At 41.1% G+C, this 19685-nt stretch overlaps 1 protein-coding gene and 1 long non-coding RNA gene across 4 annotated transcripts in view; one reads left to right on the top strand and one right to left on the bottom strand.

The window, feature by feature from the left end:
* The window catches only part of LOC119487651 (cyclic nucleotide-gated cation channel beta-3-like), a 31605-nt gene extending 14837 nt beyond the window's left edge, over window positions 1-16768 (top strand). For all 3 annotated transcript variants that reach the window (XM_037768693.1, XM_037768694.1, XM_037768692.1), the window contains 21 exons: window positions 194-381; window positions 965-992; window positions 4204-4381; window positions 4644-4658; window positions 6444-6479; window positions 6780-6878; window positions 7001-7155; window positions 9226-9456; window positions 10060-10268; window positions 12064-12114; window positions 12232-12318; window positions 12590-12654; window positions 13442-13564; window positions 13878-14019; window positions 14523-14682; window positions 14777-14874; window positions 15069-15152; window positions 15270-15388; window positions 15610-15756; window positions 15990-16185; window positions 16276-16768. In XM_037768693.1, the coding sequence (XP_037624621.1) occupies window positions 194-381; window positions 965-992; window positions 4204-4381; window positions 4644-4658; window positions 6444-6479; window positions 6780-6878; window positions 7001-7155; window positions 9226-9456; window positions 10060-10268; window positions 12064-12114; window positions 12232-12318; window positions 12590-12654; window positions 13442-13564; window positions 13878-14019; window positions 14523-14682; window positions 14777-14874; window positions 15069-15152; window positions 15270-15388; window positions 15610-15756; window positions 15990-16185; window positions 16276-16506 (2642 nt within the window). In that variant the 3' untranslated portion in view covers window positions 16507-16768. The remainder of the gene's footprint in view (window positions 1-193; window positions 382-964; window positions 993-4203; window positions 4382-4643; window positions 4659-6443; window positions 6480-6779; window positions 6879-7000; window positions 7156-9225; window positions 9457-10059; window positions 10269-12063; window positions 12115-12231; window positions 12319-12589; window positions 12655-13441; window positions 13565-13877; window positions 14020-14522; window positions 14683-14776; window positions 14875-15068; window positions 15153-15269; window positions 15389-15609; window positions 15757-15989; window positions 16186-16275) is intronic.
* On the bottom strand, window positions 199-11623 carry LOC119487652. The gene is made up of 3 exons (XR_005206753.1): window positions 11211-11623; window positions 5418-5496; window positions 199-319 (listed from the first exon to the last, which is right to left on the bottom strand). It is a non-coding gene; the product is annotated as an uncharacterized LOC119487652 (long non-coding RNA).
* Window positions 16769-19685: the final 2917 nt, after the last annotated feature.

Raw genomic sequence — 19685 nt, 5'->3', positions numbered from 1 at the left:
ATCAAAGTAGATAGCATGCTATAATCCAAGTACAAACTTTGTATATTATTTCTAAATGTAATATGTTGAAACCTTTATATCTTATACATCATCGTGTATTTCTATAATATCTGCATCAGGCAGATGTACGTTTGTGACTGTTGGGTATTCTAATGATTCAATCTCATGAAATCTATACTTAAAAAAAATGCAGAGCCACAGCGGACCTCGCCCTCTCCACCTCCAAGTCCTGAACCAGTTGAGCCGGAGCCAGATCCAGAGCCAGAGCCTGAAGCAGAACCAGAGACCAAGACCCAGGAAGCCAACTCAGGAGATGAGCCTGTAACCCAGCAGCCGCAGACGTCAAAAGAAGACACTAACGCTGACAAAGCTGGTGAAAAAGTAATGTCCACAGTGATAAATGTTTCACCTCATGACCCATGTGACTGTAATACACATGACTCATTTAATTCAACCTCCTGCATTGCCTGACCTTATTGAGGAATATCAGTCATATATATAAATCCCTTTTATTTTTTAGAGGGTTCTTTCTCCCTACTTGTCTATTTCTTTGTTTCCTTTCGTTCTCTGTCCTTTCATGTCTTACTTTAGAAAAAACTTTGAATCAGAAGAACTCAAAACAAAATTTTCACATTACATAACAGATATGTTTTAGTCACAAATGAGACATATGTACAAGCTTTCTGGTAAATATTCCCTTCCTTTTGCCCATCAAAATTTCTGTTTTAGCTACACATTATCTTATCATATGTTTAGCCCATGCAGGACCGAAAGGAGCAATAGATTTGAATTATTTAGCCTCAGGCTCATTCAAATGTCAATGTTAGCTGTGTGGGGACCTATCATACACAGATGTGTGATTCATTTTGATATTTTTTACCAGTCAACATATGTCATATCCGATCCAAGCTGATGCTCACCACTCCCCTGCCATTCATTCATATGCTTTGTGTTTTTTTTGTAGGAGGAAGCTACTGGCGACGATTGTGGTGGTATGTAGCCTGCTATTCTAATTTTGCTAGGTTTGTTTTTTTGTTCTATATTTGACTGTGGTTGGAGCTGTTATATTACAGCTCTAATTAGCAGTCTCTTTCCTGTATGCCTGACTGGCGGCTTGTGTTGTGTTGAACTCACAAGCTGCTTAACTGACTGCTGTTTTTTGTCTTCATCCGGACTACTACGGCTATGTTTGATCAGCCCAGTCGCACAGCAGTTTGTGAAATAGTAACGAAATTGAATGTATTGATTCATGTACATACACACAAATTTCACATTTTTTTCATGATGTTCTGCATGAAATCAATCAATATGTATGTAATCCACGTAATTGTGAACCAAAAGTATAAAGAGCGGCGAACGCCGTGTAGGGAAAAGGTCAGGGTGGATGGAAGGGTCAAAAAACACAAGACTCATGTCCTGTGTGAAATCACAAGTCAAAGTTGATTTATTTGTCACATTACTTTCGTACTTAAGTTACAGAACTTCCGGAGTTATTTTAACCCAAACCGCGATCTTTTCCTAAACCTAACTAGGTAGCTTGTTGCCTTATTCTAACCAAGTTGATCTATTCCTAAACCTAACTAAGTAGTTTTATTTTGAAAAGGCTGAAGCTGAAATTGACACATGCATCACGTGTTGCTGAACATTAGTATGAAAACATGAAAAATACGTTGTTGAAAGTCTTGCTGAGCGTCACAAAAAAAAGGAAAATTTGTGTCTAAGTACACAAATCTAACAGATTCAGCTGCTGTGAGACTGTCGGTTTGATTTCATTAGTGTACATGTCACCTGGTGACTGTAGGCCATGGTCATTATCCATCTTCTCCTCTAGAAGAGTCATTCAGACTGACTTCGTTGCTGTGTGACTGTCTACTGAAGCCATCTCCCATCTTGCTTCTATCCTGGATGACTGTATATCTGCCTATCAACCTGTCTCCTCTGTAGCTCCAGTCAGCTGTGATGCATTTAAGAGCTGCCTGATGCGCATTCCTCACACCTCCGAGTGCCTCGGCAACATCAACGCGTTCTTCAAAGAGAACGGCATCTCCGCTCCCAAACTACCCTCCATGCCTAAGCTACCCACCCAGCTCTCTGACGTTACCAAGTTCTTACCCACCCTACCCCCTGAGCTGCGCCAAGAGCTCTCCCAGATCCGACTCACACAGGTCCCCCGAAACATCGCCCAGACTCTGACTGAGTTAATGCCCAAAAACTCTGAGGGTTCAGTCGGTTTCAGTCTTTCCCAGAGCCTTTCAACCATCCCGCAGAAGCTCTCCGAGTTTCCCAGCCAAGCGCAACAGTACTTCCTCAACGTCCAGAACCGCCTAAACAGCCTTATGCCTCAAGATGCCTAAGAAACAACAACAACAGCAAAAACAGAAGCAAGACAAGAATCAGCCAGATGTCGAATTGAACCGGCTAGTCCGACACTCCCCTCTCCCTCCTCCTCACCACCCTCACCTCCGGTCCCGCTCCCCATCTCCATCCTCCCCAAATGGTAGCGCCCTTGAATTGCCCAATGTGCCATCTTACCCACGCCTGCCGCCAATTGTCAGCCCCCCATCAAAGCAGCTTAACTCGCCATCCCGCCAGCTGTCGGGTCTCTCTAACCCGGCGTTCTTCATCGAAGATGATTCAGACATTCCAGCAGTGAGACCAGCAGGTGAATCTGCAGCATTGGAAAGTTAACTGTGTTCCGTTGTCCTCATCATCCTCGTAGATACCTGAACTCAGCCACAATCAGTAATAAACAGTTGCCTCATAATGCGTGGCAGTATAATCAGGATAAACTAAATGAACAGCTGATTGCCCCTAAACTTTATTTAAAAACAATTATTGACAAAGAAATTTGCAAGCTTTAAATGATCAACTGAGTTCAGATGTCATGGTAAATGCACTGACGGTGTGTTCAGGATTATGAGCACGCTGTCGGTGGGGGGAAAAAAACAGTAGCGGCTTTGTGATGTGGTGGTGGACTTTTGTATGTGTTGTCTCATTGTGTCAGTGCTCAAATAAGCTCAGGCGGGACGTGAATAACAGCGTTAATTTGTTTGCCAGGGCCTTGAAGATAGAAAGCTAAGAAAAAGAGGTGATCATGTAACATCCTCAAACTATTCCACTATGTTGTCTTGTAAAAACATGATTCAGGAAATCTGATAAAGTCTGCAACAAACTGTAAACAATGTACAAAAGGAGGCAGCATAAGGACTGTTAACGACAGTGTACCATGAGCCTGATTGGCAGGACTGAGTAAGCTAGTCCTCCCAGCTATCAGGGCAGTCGTATACAGGTTCACAGGTGGATCGTCTTGCATTAGCCCAGGGGCGCCCAAACTTTTTCCCTTGGAGGGCCAAAACTGTAACTCAACGGTGGAACACAGGCCAAAAGTAAACATCTATTGCATTGTATTGTTAAGATGCAAAATGGTGCGAGGATCCCAAGTCCCCTTAATTGAATCTTTTACATTGTTAACCCCCTAAAACCCACCTGCTGAATGCAATTGGGCTCATTTCCAGTCATACCCAATTTATGCATTTCCAAGACTGTTTAGTGACCACAGCGTGCAGAAATATTCAAATGCACCATTTTTAGAATAGGCCAAAATAACACATTTATACTGCATTCAAAAAACTGCATGGTTTTGCCCCATGTGATCATCATAAAGTCTCTACAGGGAGACTCGTGGGTACCCATAGAACCCATTTTCATTCACATATCTTGAGGTCAGAGGTCAAAGGACCCCTTTGAAAATGGCCGTGCTAGTTTTTTCTCACCAAAATTTCACCTAACTTTGGAATATTATTTAGCTAACATGACATGGTTGTTACCAATGGATACCTTAGGTTTTCTAGTTTAATGTTATTCCGGTACTTCACTCTACCTCTAAAACCGAACCTGCTACAGCCTCCGAAAGACGGTAAAGTCAGTCAAAACATTTGCTAACATCTGGCGGGCCAAACCGAACCTGATGGCAGGCCAACTTTGGCCCGCGGGCCCCACTTTGGGCAGCCCTGCATTAGCCCGATGTAGGCCCTGGTAAATCTGCTCCTCTCTCACACTGTCCTGCCTTGCCTCTGCTTGTAATTGTAACCTGCTTTGCCCTTGGCACTGCTGTACGACAGTCCTATTCGTCCCAAATACACATTCACATTATTTGTGATGCTCTTTATTAATCACCAAAAACATTTTTTTCAAACTCTCCAGAGAGCCTCAGCCTTCGTCCAGCCGTCAATGTAGAGGATGTCGACTCAGACCATGAGAAAAGAGGAGGAGGAGGAGGAGGAGGGGAGGGACAGAGCAATATCCCCCAAATCCTCACCCCTCAGGACCCCAAACTAACAACTCTCACTGTCCCGGTGACCCCTTCTGGAGGTCGTCAAAGGTGAGCAATACTGCCACTGGTAGTTTATGCAATCTGGACAGCAGCAACTCTTTTAACTTACAAAACAGCACATATTTTTTCTTTATATCTAATGTTTTACCAAGAGGTTTCTGCTGTGTAGTGGTGGATAATGTATGTCTTATTGTAAAAGATATTGATAGGCCGAGTGTAGGTATTAAAAGTAAATATTAAAAATGTTTATCAGGGTGTGCATTACAATATTTTTAATCTTTTTCTCTCCCCTCATGCTTCACATCCACAGTAAAGGAGATAAAGAGTAAGGAAACTGCATGGATCGTTTGAGTTGTAGTGCTTGTAATTTTCTGTCATTATTCTATTTCCTCCAGGGCAACAATACATATGGATAGCTTATAAGCATTCATGGCAAACAATTCACAAGAGAGAAATGCAAAGTAACATCACTAGAATATGTTATTTGGTATTTATTACTGTTGGCAAGAGGAGTGTTTTCATCCAAAATGAGATCAGATTAAACATTGGTAACTGGCAAAATACAAGATTTAGAGGATTCTTGGTTACAAAACATTTGCTTATCAAATACAAATGATTTCATGGTTTTAATGAATCATTAAATGTATCATTTTGGAGTGAAACGCTTCAGTTTCCCCTCTGTTCAGTGCTGTTTGAAATGGATCTGCTGCCCTCTACTGTCTGCAGTACAGTCTGTATTTCAGTGTCCTGCAGAAACTGCATGTGTTGCTGAGGAAAATCTGAAATTTCTTTCAATTTGATCCCGAGATTGTGAAATCTTTTCTGCATATAAACGACAGTAAGCGCTGCCAAAATGACACGTACGAGCAAACCAGCACATAGTGTTTATGCAGAACACATGCAGTTTATCACGTAAATCATTGTGGAGCTAAAATTGTTGGTGTTGTTCTGTGTTGTGATGTTCTGCATGGCTTTCACAGATTTATGTGCTTTTGGCTACTGCATGGATATTGTCATAACGTAGCAAAAGTCAATAAACGGATGCATCACAATCTTCCACTTGTATCATCACTCTGTCACCTACCTGTAGACATGGATGGATTACTGAACGGGGCAACCATTTACAGGCCCAGGGGTCAAGGGTCCTGACTCATAACATGTCGCTGGAAAAAATAAAAACACAGAATGAGAGCAGCTGAATGAACTCAAACACAAAACAACAACAACAAAGGGATGCAAAATGACTACAGAAATGCAAAGAAACACAAAGAAACGTAAAAACGACTAAAAATGGTTGCAAAATCACCACAAAGAGACACAAAATTACTCCACAGAGACAAATAACGACAAAAAATAGATGCAAAACCACCACATACAGAAGCAAAACGACTAAAAATAGACGCAAAACAATCACAGAGATGCAAATTGACTACAAACAGACGCAAAATGACCAAAAAATAGTGATAATCACAGAGATGCAAAATGACTAAAAATAGATGCAAAACAACTACAAACGGATGCAAAACATCTAAAAAATACATACAAAACAACCACAAAGAGATGCAAAATGATAAAAAAAATTGATGTAAAATGACTAAAAAGGGATGCAAAACAATCACAGAAATGCAAATTGTCCAGAAATAGACACAAAACAATCACATAGAGATGAAAAACGATAAAAGAAAAATGCAAAACAATTATAGAAATGCAAATTGACCACAAAGAGATGCAAAATGACCAAAAATGGAGGCAAAACCACCACGAGATGTAAAACGACTAAAAATATACGCAAAACAATCACAGAGATGCAAATTGATCACAAAGAGACGCAAAATGAACAAAAATAGACTGAGTTTGGGTGTCTGGTTCCTATGTAGACAGGGTGGGGGGGGCTCTTATGTGTCTGTTCCTGCAGGGACCCATCATAATCCATCCATGCCTGTAGTAGAGTACTGTAGGTGATTATCTTCACTTGTTGTGTGTTTCTTGGATTAATATCCTGCTTTCCCTGGCACACACTCTACACACAAACCCTCTCTCTTTCCCCATCCCTCTCTCTCGAACACACACACACTCTTTTCAAACCTGCTACTCTGACCAACCATGACAGCAGTGGAAGGAATCGTAGGACTATCTGGAATAAGATGTAAGATATCAACCCTTGTTAATCATCTAGTCTCCATCTGTCTCGCTGCCCAGTTGATATTTTATCCATCACTATTCAATCCAGTCTCTGCTCATTCGCTCGTTAAATAGTGAGCACGAAAGGCAGAACTCAGCATATAGTGCATGTAGATAATGTGTCTTTTTTAACATTCACAAATACTGCTTAACAGGATGTAGAATATTTTTTAGATTTAGATTTAAGTTTAAAAAGGAAACAAGAGGTCAGCTAAGGCAGCAAAGTTGAACCAATGATGTCGCTGTGTCTACTTAACCTAAACAGTAGGACCCTTCATTCTCAAAGTGAAGATGATGATGAGGAAGGAAACCTCCCTGTCAGAGCCTGGCCCAGCCAGTCCAGCCTGCATAGCTCAGATGACATGTGAGCATTGTACACACACACACACACACACACACACACACACACACACACACACACACACACATGTACATTCACAATAATGAAAATCAGCATCATCTAACTTTATTTTTTTTTACTGAAAGACTTAAAGAACGTCCAGCATCTTCGGCCAGTCAGACCAGTACAGTGGTCAACGAGCGTCTTCAGGAGCTGGTCAGGATGTTTAAAGAGAGAACGGAGAAGGCGAAGGAGAAACTCATTGACCCCGACAGCTCAGATGAAGACAGCAACATCCCCTGTGAGTTACAGTCTCTGTCCTTTCCTCTCTTTCACCTACACACACACACACACACACACACACACACACACACACACACTGAGCTGGTTGTACGTAAGTGCTGCAATGGACACACAGCACACAACCTTGCATCCTAACACACAAAAGTGGTACTTAGATTATAGATAGTATATTTTATTTCCAGGTTAAAAGAGGAGAAAATGTCTACTCATTTAAGAAGGACGTCCAAAAACACAAAAATCTGCATCAACAACATGAAACTGCCCACTGACAGACACACACAGGTGAGAAGTAGCTGTAGTAGCTTCATTCCTTGCACCTCCGTCCCTAAAGTTGTACCACCAGTGTCCCTCATTCACCCCTCAGTCTTTTGATCAGTGGTTCCCAAAATGGGTGCCTATAGGGTGGGCCACGGGTGCCTTAAGAATGCCAAAGAGTGCCAAAATGCTTATTTTTTCAGAATCAAAATGTATGAAATAAGCAATAAACATTGCTATCACCAAATTAAAAATCCTTTGCAGTTATGCTTGGTGATTATGATTATGATTGCCAGTAACACAGTGTGCTGAGTTTTCCAGGAGCACAACAGCCAGAACAAGCAATTATAAAAATATTATAATTTTATAACATAAACATGGTGTAATTTCTAGCTGAAAAGGTGCATGTGGCTTAAAAGAGTTTGGGAATCACTGATTCAGGATAATCTTAAATCTAGAATATTTTGTCAGGCTTGTTTCCAGCTACATATCCTTCATAGTATAATAGTACACATTTAGTAATGTATCGGTGTGCATATCTGAATTGGACGTGGATGCAAGACAAAATCAGCAGCGTGCCGTTGAAAAGGGGAAGTGTGCACACTGAAATTTACAAGCTTCTGAGTATTTACTGAAGCAAGCCATGACCAGTTAGGTCCTTGTTGACAAAGCATTTGCCTTTACAAAGTTTGTACTACTTCTCTTTTTCCACATATATTAGTTCCTATCCTTGTTCCTGTAACTTTTTATGCCTCCACGCCAGCGACAGCCGTGGCCGGAGGCATTATGTTTTCAGGTTGTCCGTAAGTACAGATTCTCGTAAACGTGTTATCTCAGGAATGCCTGGAGGGAATCTCCTCAAATTCGGCACAAACATCCACTTGGACTCAAGGATGAACTGATTAGATTTTGGTGGTCGAAGGTCAAAGGTCACTGTGACCTCACAAAACACATTTTTGGCCATAACTCAAGAATTCCTCTGGTAATTATGACAATTTCACACAAATGTCAAACACGACAAAATGATAAAGCGATTACAATTAATCAAAATTTGTATTAAATTCGCAATATGGCCAACTGCAATTTTTCCAATTGCAGGAGGCACAATATTTGTTAAAGGTGAAATGTGTGTCAAAATACCATTTTAAATTAAATATTGTGGTGCTGCAGAGATGTCCCGGCCTACACATCATACAGTATACTAAAGACTTAAGAAAACAGCTTTGTTTGGTACAGATCCCTGCAAAAATCACTCCATAATCATTTAAATATGTTTTCAGTGAAAATGAGAATAATGATGTGAAAAATATAATTCCATCTAATATCGCAAATCATATTGCAATTGTCAAAATAATCGCAATTAGATACTGTATATTGTTAAAATCGTGCAGCCCTAGCCCTAGACACTTTGGACATACATGGATGTAAACTGCATTTTAGCTGGTTGGCGGAGGCATACAACCATGAGGCGGTAATTCTAGTTTGGAAAGAATGATGTTCCAGACTCACCTGGATTGTGTTATTTTTCTATCTTGAGCCACGAGGTAACAGTCAGCTTCCTAAGAAATTTCTGCACATGGCTTCATTTGTGGCACAAAAAAGTCCTTCAGGGGACCACCACATAGGCAAACAGAAGCCTACACCACCTGCTGCAAACACACACCAAATTATTCAGCTATAGAGCTTAATCAGTAGCTATAGACCTAATCTACCAACACCTTAGCACTCTGATCCGGTCTGTAAACCATCTTCTTTGCATCACTATCTAAAATCTTCTGACCTTTTTGCCCCTTCCCCTCTCTCCTCCCTTCAGCTCCTCCTCCGGCTCCAGCTCCTCAGCCTGCTCCTGGAGCTCAGCCAGTGGACGGAGGAGATAAGGAGGCACAAGCAGGTCCATCAGGAGGAGGAGGAGGAGGGGGAGGAGGAGGAGGAGGAGTGGAGACAGGGGCAGAGGAGGAGCAGTCTAGCCGCAAGGTGAAAACTTCTCGGTGGATGCAAGCTTGTATGCACTACCGCTTCCCTGCCAGCATCGACCCTTTCACCAGTGAGAACCCAGCCGAACACGCCACCCGCTACCACCTGTACAGTAGAGTCTCCTTCACTCAAACCACTCAGAAATGAATGAGTCTTATCTGGTGACTCCTAAGCTTTCAACCACACAGTTCTGACCAAATTTCTAAAATAACATAAAATCTATCTAGAAATGTTTTTACCTATTCTGTTAATATGCGACGATACAATAATTAAGCATTACGAGGTTTGGGTAAAGGTGAATCTACCGTACTGTCCTGTTACTATACACCTGTCTCCTAATCATCTATCATTTATCCTTCTCTCTTCCCTTTTTTCACATTCATAATGACTTTGTGAGCCAGTCCATTTTCTATCACTATTCTATCTCCTTTAACACAAAACCAAGTTCCAAATAATGCAAATTTTGCTTTATAATACAGATTAGATCCTGTTTATTAGTCATGATCTTATTCCCGTTAATCTCTAGTTAACAGCATATAGTGGTAGTTGTTGTTGCACTGAATACTGAATAATTCCAGTTTCTCCTTACTTTCTATTGTCCTATCGTCTAATTCCCTCAATTTCTCCTTCCCTCTCACTCCCTTCATCTTCTCGTCTTTGTCTCTCTCCTCAGACTTAATGTACGTGCTGTGGATGTTTTTGGTGTCTCTGGCGTGGAACTGGAACGCATGGTTCATCCCAGTGCGCTGGGCCTTCCCCTACCAGACTCCAGACAACATTTACTATTGGCTTCTGACCGACTACCTGTGTGACCTCATCTACATCCTGGACATCTCCATCTTCCAGCCGCGCCTGCAGTTTGTTCGTGGAGGGGATATAGTGGTGAGTGAGAGCGACACTGCGAGCCTTACTGTAACTGGGCGCCATCTCATAGTGGCAATCTGAAATATGTCACAGGGGACGCAGGAAACACTGGTGAACAAAAAAATAAATAATCATTGTAGTCATCAACAGCTGAAGTGACATTTATCACATTAGTGTACTTTATATGAAGATTGATTTTTTTTTCACATACGTATCTTAGGCCTGTCATTATAACTACTTTTGTTGGAGGATATATTGTCCCAGAAATAACTGAGATAATCGATATTGTTGTCATTTTAAGACCATTTTATGTGACTGATATAATGATAATGTAATAGCATAATAATGCAAGTACGCCCTTTAAAAGAGCAATGAACTTTGAAATCTTAAAGATATTCAGACATTGGAATTGGAATGTGAAAAAAATACAACCAAACAATACATAAAATGGACTCTCAGGCTCTGTTAACAACAACGTGCAATGTCTGTGCAATGTCACAGTCTTATGAATAATGGTAGGGAAAACCCTGCTTTTAATTCTGCCATCATGTTGGCTAAACTGTTGGAGACATTCTTATGTAAAAAAAAACACAACAGGAAATATTGAGGTCATGCCCATATATCATACGATAAGTCAATAACATATTTATCGCAACAGGCCTAACATAGCTCGCTTTTTAAAGTAAAGACAATGTTGTTTTAAAGCTGCAGTTGGTAACTTTGAGCAAAATGATAACAAGTTATTTTTGTAAAAAGGTCACTATAGTGCATGAGACGGATAATCTGAAAAAGAATCGTGTTCCTCTGTGTCCTCTAGTGCTCCTGCTGGCATTTGCATTTTTCCACTGCACCAACAACAACCGATCAGAGCTGAGCAGTCTCTAAACAGCTGTCAATCACTGCTCACGAAATTCACGAACTGGGCAAACGCTGATCAAATATGAATCAAGATTCTGTTACTTTTGTCATAATCTTGCACTGTGTCCAGATGCCCTCAGACTTTCTGAAGACTGGATGGAGTTGGTTTCTGTGTTTTGGGTTTTCTGTGCTGTGTTTTTCCTCCTGTGTATTTGTGTACTGGCTTTCCCTCCTTTGCTCATCTACACACCTGCTCTGAATCAGCCTCATTAGTTCTTCCCAGCCAATCAGCTCCTTTCCTGTTCCCAGTGTTTTTCCCCAGCCAATCAGCTCCCCGCCGGTTCTCCTGCCTAATCACCACATTCCCCTCACCTGAGCTTCTCCACCCATCTCTCCACCTGCATTTCATCCTCCCGTCAGATCAGTTTTTATTTTAAGTCCTGGTTTTCAGTTCAGTCTTTGTTGGACCCTTGATTTTGTTGTGAGATGTTGAGTTGCCTGCACCTGATATTGAATTAAAATGATTTCCCCAAGTTCCAGTTGCCTGTAATCTCCTGCATTTGGGTCCATCTGCTCAACTCTCCAAATGTTTTCAGAAACATATTTTAGTGTACTGTTTAACTGTAAAATGAGAGAGTTTGTGACCCAGCCATCATGTTAAAAACAGTCAAGCCAAAAACAAGCACCGCCCACCGCTGGAGACTGCTCGGCTCTAATTGGTTGTTTTTCCTAATGCAAATAGCCATTATGAGCACAGGAGTACACAGAGGAGCCTGATTTCTTTTCACAGATTATCTGTCTCATGCATTATTGTCAGGATATAGTTACAGTTTTGCAAAAATATATTTTTTTGAATCATATTTGCTCAGAGTTACCAACCTCAGCTGACCAAAATACAGTTATCAACCTACCAGGATGATTAATCATATCTGTGGTTGTTTTGTTTTTGTTACAGTGTGACAAAAAAGACATGAGAAAAAATTATATGAAAACCAATCGCTTCAAAGTAAGTAGCCACAGCTGAACAAAAGTACATTTTTGAGTGTATTCGGCTTTACTTCACTCCGTTGAATCATTCATCGAAGCATGTCAGTCAGTGAAGTGGTAACTTCCTGTTTTTCAGTTTGATGTAGCCAGCCTTGTTCCCCTTGAGCTCTTCTATTTTAAAACCGGCATCAACCCTCTGCTTCGCTTACCCAGGCTGCTGAAGGTGAGCATTGTTACTGTAGATTCAACCATTACAACCTGTTACACTATCAACATTTTGACAACCAACACACTAGGAATCCTTCCACTGACAATATCAAATGTAGTATCAGTAAGAGTGGCACCAATACAAAGGAGGAGCTCATTTCCAAGGCTCTATGTATTCGTTTTGAGAAATCAGATGTCAGTTATTCAGATATCACTTTTTCAAATGTTTGATAACCAATTTTGAAACTCTTTAAATATTTTTCGGTTCTCTATCAATGCCTCCCCAGATCAACTCCTTCTTTGAGTTCAACGAGCGTCTAGAGGCCATCTTGACCAAAGCCTACATCTACAGGTCAGCTGCAGCCTGATGGTATCGTGTGGTGGCAACTGTCCTGCACTGAATCCTTTCTGTGTCCTTCTTCTCACTTTGTCTTCCTTCCTTGAGATGAACACAGATGAACTAACTTTTATTGTTCTTTTATCAAAAGTCTTCTGACCTTTTTTTTTATTTGTTGGTTCAGTGGCTTAACCACTAAGGACAAAAACAGCCTGTATAGCATTGTTAAGGTTTGCTCCAAGATTACTGGAGTCCAACAAAGAGACTTGTGTTCCCTCTGGGAGAATCAGGTGGTAAAGAAGGCTAAAAGTATTATCAGCCAACCACTTCATGTTCTGTCTCCTGAATTCTCATTGATGCCTTCAGGCCGCCGTTATCAGGCTCCTGTGAGGAGAACTAACCGTTACTCCAACTCTTTTATTCCTTCTGCTATTAGGTTATTAAACTCAAACAGTACTCATTTCATGTGAGACTTTTATTGACAGTTCCCTTACATGATAATCATGAAACAATGTCTATTTATTATCTACTTGTTTTCTATTATCTATTTTATTGCTATTTATTATATTTTATTAACTCATTGCTGTCCTTCACCGACCTCTGTTTGTCAGTCCTACTGGTCTGTGATTGACATAACATTTTGGATGGTTGTCTGGATGTTGTCTGTGTGTGTTTTTGGGGTAAGCTGTGAATTGAATTGCCCTTCTTGGGATCAATAAAGTTGTCTGAATCTGAATCTGAATCTGAATCTGAACAAATAACTAGTTTTAATTGTTTAAATGTGTCACTCTCTGTCTCTCAGGGTGATCCGCACCACCACCTATCTCCTTTACTGTCTCCACTGTAATGCCTGTCTATACTACTGGGGCTCTGCCTTCACAGGACTGGGATCAACCAAGTGGGTGTACAATGGCGAGGGCAACAGGTTGGTGGAATGAACGCATACACACACAAACCACACACACGACTGCTTTTTGGGGGGTTTCGTTTTGATGATTAGGTTGGGAGTTTAAAGGGGTTTGACTGGTGCGCAGTTGTTGTGATAAAAAATAAATTTCAGACCCAAAGGAGCAAAGTGAAGACCAATGAGGAACTCACTCTGCATTATATCTTCCTTGGTCTATTCTAGTTGCATCTGTTGACTTTTACTTTACATATTAAAACCCATTCATGTTAATTTGAAGCCATTTTCTTGTTCCGTCTCTTTTCTAACGCCTCCTGTCTTTGTCTCTGCTCAGTTACATTCGCTGTTACTACTTTGCAGTGAAGACCCTGATCACCATCGGCGGTCTGCCGGACCCCACCACCCTGTTCGAGATTGTCTTCCAACTCATCAACTACTTTGTCGGAGTCTTTGCCTTCTCTATCATGATTGGACAGGTAGTTATATAAATACAATGGAGACATTTGTGCCTTCCTCATATATTTGAGGGGAGACACCCCAGGTAAAACCAAACAAATGTTTCATGCACTGGTCATTTTTTAGATTTTGGGCTATTTTGCTTCCATAACATGTCTGCTTTCAGACCAGCGGAAAGAAAATGTTTATTTTATTTTCTGATTTATGGAGTGATACAAAGAGATATCCAAAAATTCCCTGTGTAAAACTTTTGACTCCAATATGTCAGATTTCTGTTCTGGAAATTTTTGCAAATTAGCGCAAATTTGTCAAGATAATGCCTCATTTGCAACATACATTTTCAGAAAATTTGTAATACAAAAAATATTTGCCTTAATGTAATCAACTGGGGAAGTTTCATGGTGGTATCTATTAGTTCATTTTTTACCCTATTCACCTGGGGTGTCCTCCCCTTAACATTAAAAGCGCCAGGTGTTATTCTTCTTATTATGCACTTCATGCAGCAACATGTTTTGTCTCTCAGATGCGTGATGTGGTTGGTGCAGCCACAGCAGGCCAGACCTACTACCGCACATGTATGGACAACACCATTAAATACATGTCCTCCTATCGCATCCCTAAAGACGTGCAGAACCGTGTCAAAACCTGGTACAACTACACCTGGCAATCACAAGGCATGCTGGGTAAGCAGAGCACTCTGTGCACACAGTCATATACTGTATATCTTATACATCTGACCTTTCAGTCGTGCTGTACCTCTCACTGTCTGCCTTCCAGATGAGCAGGAGCTGCTGACTCAGCTGCCAGATAAAATGCGTCTGGACATCGCCATAGACGTCAACTACTCCATTGTCAGCAAAGTCCCTCTTTTTCAGGTAGGAATTCCTAAAAAACACATGAAAAAAATATACTTAATAGAAAGAAAATCAGGCGTTGTTCAGTGAGTATCCCATCTGAATGAGAACAGTCTTTCTGCGAGACCCAGTTGTGTTGTAAAAGTAGTGCACTAGTCATATACAGATCAACAAGAAATCACTGTTATCACTTTTTTTGTCCTCCCTCTTGACAGGGTTGTGACAGACAGATGATCTTTGACATGCTGAAAAGCCTACGCTCTGTTGTCTACCTACCTGGGGATTACGTCTGCAAAAAGGTAAACTTGCCTGTGTTTTGTTTGTAGAAGACAAGTGTATGTGGCAACTTTTTGCCATTTGTATTGCTCTCTCCCTCTCATCATCTGTGCGGCCTCTCTATCTTTTCTCTTGCTCAGGGCGAGGTGGGTCGGGAGATGTACATCATAAAGGCAGGGGAGGTGCAGGTGGTTGGAGGACCGGATGGGAAGACGGTGTTTGTCACTCTCAGGGCAGGATCAGTCTTCGGAGAGATCAGGTGAAGAGATTTTTAAAAGGTGGTGTTGAGTGAAAACGTTTAAAAATGCCTACAACTCTGACAAATATTTTCACAGTTTGAGGTTTGGTTCTAATTAATTTTATGAATGAAATCCATACAACATTGATGAAAAAGTCTAACTGACCTCTGCTTTCCTGAAATTGAAATGTCAAACGTGGTGGAAAATGTCATTTTTCAACCATACTTTCTCTGATTGGCAGTTTGCTTGCAGTAGGCGGGGGTAACAGGCGCACAGCCAATGTAATCGCCCACGGATTCGCCAATCTCTTCATCCTCGACAAGAAAGACCTGAATGAGATCCTGGTCCACTACCCCGAGTCCAAGAAACTGCTCCGCAAGAAGGCCAGGTTAGACATCAATGGCACTACACATTAGCAAATATCATTATGTTGAAACCACGATTAACAATTACTTTAAACACCGCTGTACTCGCTGCTTCGTATAGGTCCTGTACAGATGTATGTCCAACGGTACAGATGTAGTGGGGTCACCAGATCAAAACTGGACTTATACAGGAGCCTTGTTGCTGTGTCTGCATGTTTGTAATTATTACTGAAGTCTGTTACTGTCTCAATCACAGGAAGATGCTCACCAAGGGTAAGAAACCAGAGCCCAAAGAAGAGGCTAAGGATCCCCCTCAGGTAGCAGCCCCTGTTAGGCAGGAAACCCCCAAACTGCTGAGAGCAGCCCTGGAGATGACAGAGAAATCCTCTGGACTTAAAGGAGCTCTGGCTAAAGTCAAAGAGAAGACCAGCAAGTCCAGTGTCTCATTACAGGTAAACACACACCTGAACAAACCAAAGACTAAACATAATGCACATGCGGTAATGACAAGTAAGAGGGTATTCTCTTCTCTTCTCTTCCAGCCTTCCATCTCCACCTCCCTGCCTCCTCCATCCCCTACCTCCAGCTCCGGACCTGACAGAGACGTGGACACGCCGTCGCCCGTCTCTACTAGCTCTGCACCGTTTCGCTCCGCCTCTGCATCACAGTGCCACGGTGACACAGATGAAAGGCTCGACGTGGACCAAAGAGAGGAGGGTGTCAGCGAGGTTGAAGGGAACGAGGGTGGGAAAAGGAAAGGAAAGAAGTCGTGATGATTATTTACTCAAGAACAAGGGAAGGAGGAGATCATAAAGTGAGAAATGGATGACAATCATAAAGAGGAGAGGGGACATCGGGAGTGATCAAAGGGGAATTACGGGTTCGCTTTAAAGGGCAAGTGTGTAGGATATAGGGGGATCTATTAGCAGAAATGGAATATAACATTCATAACTAGGTTTTCATTAGTGTATGATCACCTGAAACTAAGAAACATGTTTTCGTTAGCTTAGAATGAGGGCGTTACATCTACATAGGGAGCGGGTCCTCTTCACGGAGTCCGCCATGCTTCTACAGTAGCCTAGAACGGACAAACCACACACTGGCCCTAGAGAGAGCCTTTCACGTTTTTTACCATAGACTGTATATAAAGATGGATGACGCGTCCCCACTTCCTCTTACTGTACAAAAGTGAAGCCAAAATATCCTAAATACAGGCGCTGCCATCTTGAAATGTTGACGTCATTTGGAGCCAGAGTCTGCGTTATAGTGATCAGGCGGTGGAGCCGCGGCATCGAAGTCCCAACCATACACCCGCCCAAACCGATCGCGAGCCTAGCACGGCCGCAGCTTGTCAGCGAGAGAGACTCACAGCTGTCAATCGTGATGTCTGACCCCTTTTTTACAGCATCAAATAACTAATTAAAACCAAACTTATCAGAAAAAAGGTATTCAATTGGTTGCAATCTGCAACCTCACCGCTACATGGCACTAAATCCTACACACTGGTCCTTTAAAGGGAAAATAGAGGAATAAACAATGCTGAGTATATCTGCTATAAATTGACAGAATGGTGAAATGAAAGAGAAAGGTGTTGTAAATGAGCCTGGACAAAACTGCCATGTCTTGATGTCAGCCTGATTTACTAGTGGGAGTTGTGTGGGACAGACTCACTGCAAAAATATCAAGGTAGTACTGTATTCCGCTCTCACCTATGACGCACTTACCCATTTTGTACATTATGGCCTTGTAGCCCACTATATTTTGCCACTTTTGTGTTTCACATCGTTTCCACCTCCAAACACTGAGTTAATCTTCATTAATCTCATTATTAGATCATCTAACGTATGTAGGAGCAAGCCATTCCTCGCCTTGTTACCTCCTCAGAATTCAAGCACACCTTCATCATCTACACTTCAGTTTACTGAATTCAGTGTAGCTATGATGATGTGTGGGATGGCATAGGTGAGCCATAATCTAAGTGAACTTAGATCAGTCATTTCTACAGAACTGAACTTCTTGTCTTTCTAAAGACATACAAAACTGTTTTTGCTGTTGTTGTCTGCCGACTGTTAGATTCTTTTGTAAACTTGAAATAACGATTTGCCTTATATGTTTTATCCTTTACCTTTTTGTGTTGTGTTGGTGCGAGTAGCACTGCGGATGTTTTTACAAGTTGGTTTGAACAACAGCACAGACCTAGTAAAGCGGTATTTAAGGCTGTAACAACATGATCATCCATACTTCCATCATAACATATATTACAGGTAATGTTGACAAGTCAATGTTAAGTCATCCCATATTATTGTATATAGATTTTCAGTCTGTCTTTGACCATCATAGCTTTAAGCTTTGCAAGCACAAACGTCACTTAGCCTTGTATTACCTCAACACTGTATTTTACATGCTAATCAAAGCGATTAATATATCACTAATCACTAACTTAAAAATGTAGCCAATACACGTTATACCATTGCTTTACATATTTTACAACTGCAGTTAACATTTTTATGTTCGTGTTTTCTTTTGTTTGTTTTGTACAATAATGTAAATATATTTGTTTTTGGAAATTTAGATGAATCACACTTTCCTGTTAATGTAGAATCAGTGTCGTGACATGTACATACATTTTAATAATGCTAAATGTTTAATTTGTGCTGTAAATTTGTTTAGGATGCAGTGATGACGTCAGATTTATTCTTTGATTATTGATACAGCCTCAGAAGACGGGCCCATAAACCAGCTAATCATACTGCCAGACAATCTGTAGAAAGGACTGTGATCAATGTTGTTTCTCCTTTATGGTTGGGTGTGTGTGTGTGTGTGCTCGTGTGTGTGTGTGTGTGTGTGGGGAGAGGGGAGAGATGAGTACACATTGAACTCAAATGCGTATATGTATAATAATGCCCTTAACTAATGTATCCCTGTCTTCTGTGAATAAATTACCTGTTTCAGCATATTTTGTCCTGACTTTTATGTCTGACCTGCACCATTTAGGGTCAAAGCGCCTGACAAACAACTTGACAAACTGTGTGAGAAACCACAAACCAAAACTGCAAAAACTAAACAGGAAGCACAAAGATGATGTTCTGATTCACGGAATAATGTGGTTACGCCTACTGGTTCAACCAGCTAACCACAGTGCTGTTTTCTTCATTCAGCTATAGCTGTATAAACTAGGTCGATGTTTTTTTCCGTTAGTGTATTGATATGAACTAATTTGCAATGATGCTCTATCATTTAAATTTTGTATCAAACAGCCAACGACTTCTTGCTAATTTCTGTTTGAAGGAAAATACCAACGTAAACTTTCCAGTATCATACCGACACCAGTGGAAAACACAGTGGTGGGGGAAATACATCTTCCATTTATAGTCAAAGTAAAGGTACCATATACAGTCTATGAAAGGTACTAACCATAGGTACTAATTAACTTTGTGGAGGTTAGAAAATCACTGCAGTTAATGGAGACAGACGTAGGGTCGTGTCTCGAAGGTAAAGCACACATTTCAGAACTCTTGCGAGATGGTTAAGGTTAGTATAGGTAGTCCTCAGCAAGTCTCGCCAGAGTTTTTTGCAAGTTTTCGCAATTTGCGAGTTACCTTCCCATGGACACGACCAGGGAATGAAATTAGCACCTGCCACCTGCCAAATACAGGGTAAATGGCTGTGGCATGGAACAATTTCAGGTCACCTGCCACCATGGCAGATAGGTTTTCCTTATAATAAGAAATATTATATTAAGAATATTCAAGCCAAATAAAATTATTGGACGGGCTTACAGTCCTGCGACAGCAACAGATACTTGATTTTATTCTTTTTTTGTCAGAGCATTTGATTTATCGATTGCTGTCGGAGTGTAATGAGAATTTCAACAAATATAACAAAAAACGTTTTGGAAGAATATTACCAACTCTAGCTTTAAAGGTCCCATATTGTGCTCATTTTCAGGTTC

Source organism: Sebastes umbrosus, chromosome 4 (assembly GCF_015220745.1).
Source record: "Sebastes umbrosus isolate fSebUmb1 chromosome 4, fSebUmb1.pri, whole genome shotgun sequence".
In the NCBI taxonomy this organism is placed as follows: domain Eukaryota; kingdom Metazoa; phylum Chordata; class Actinopteri; order Perciformes; family Sebastidae; genus Sebastes; species Sebastes umbrosus.
The sequence above is the reverse complement of the archived record's forward strand: the minus strand, read 5'-3'. Positions and strand labels throughout refer to the sequence as shown.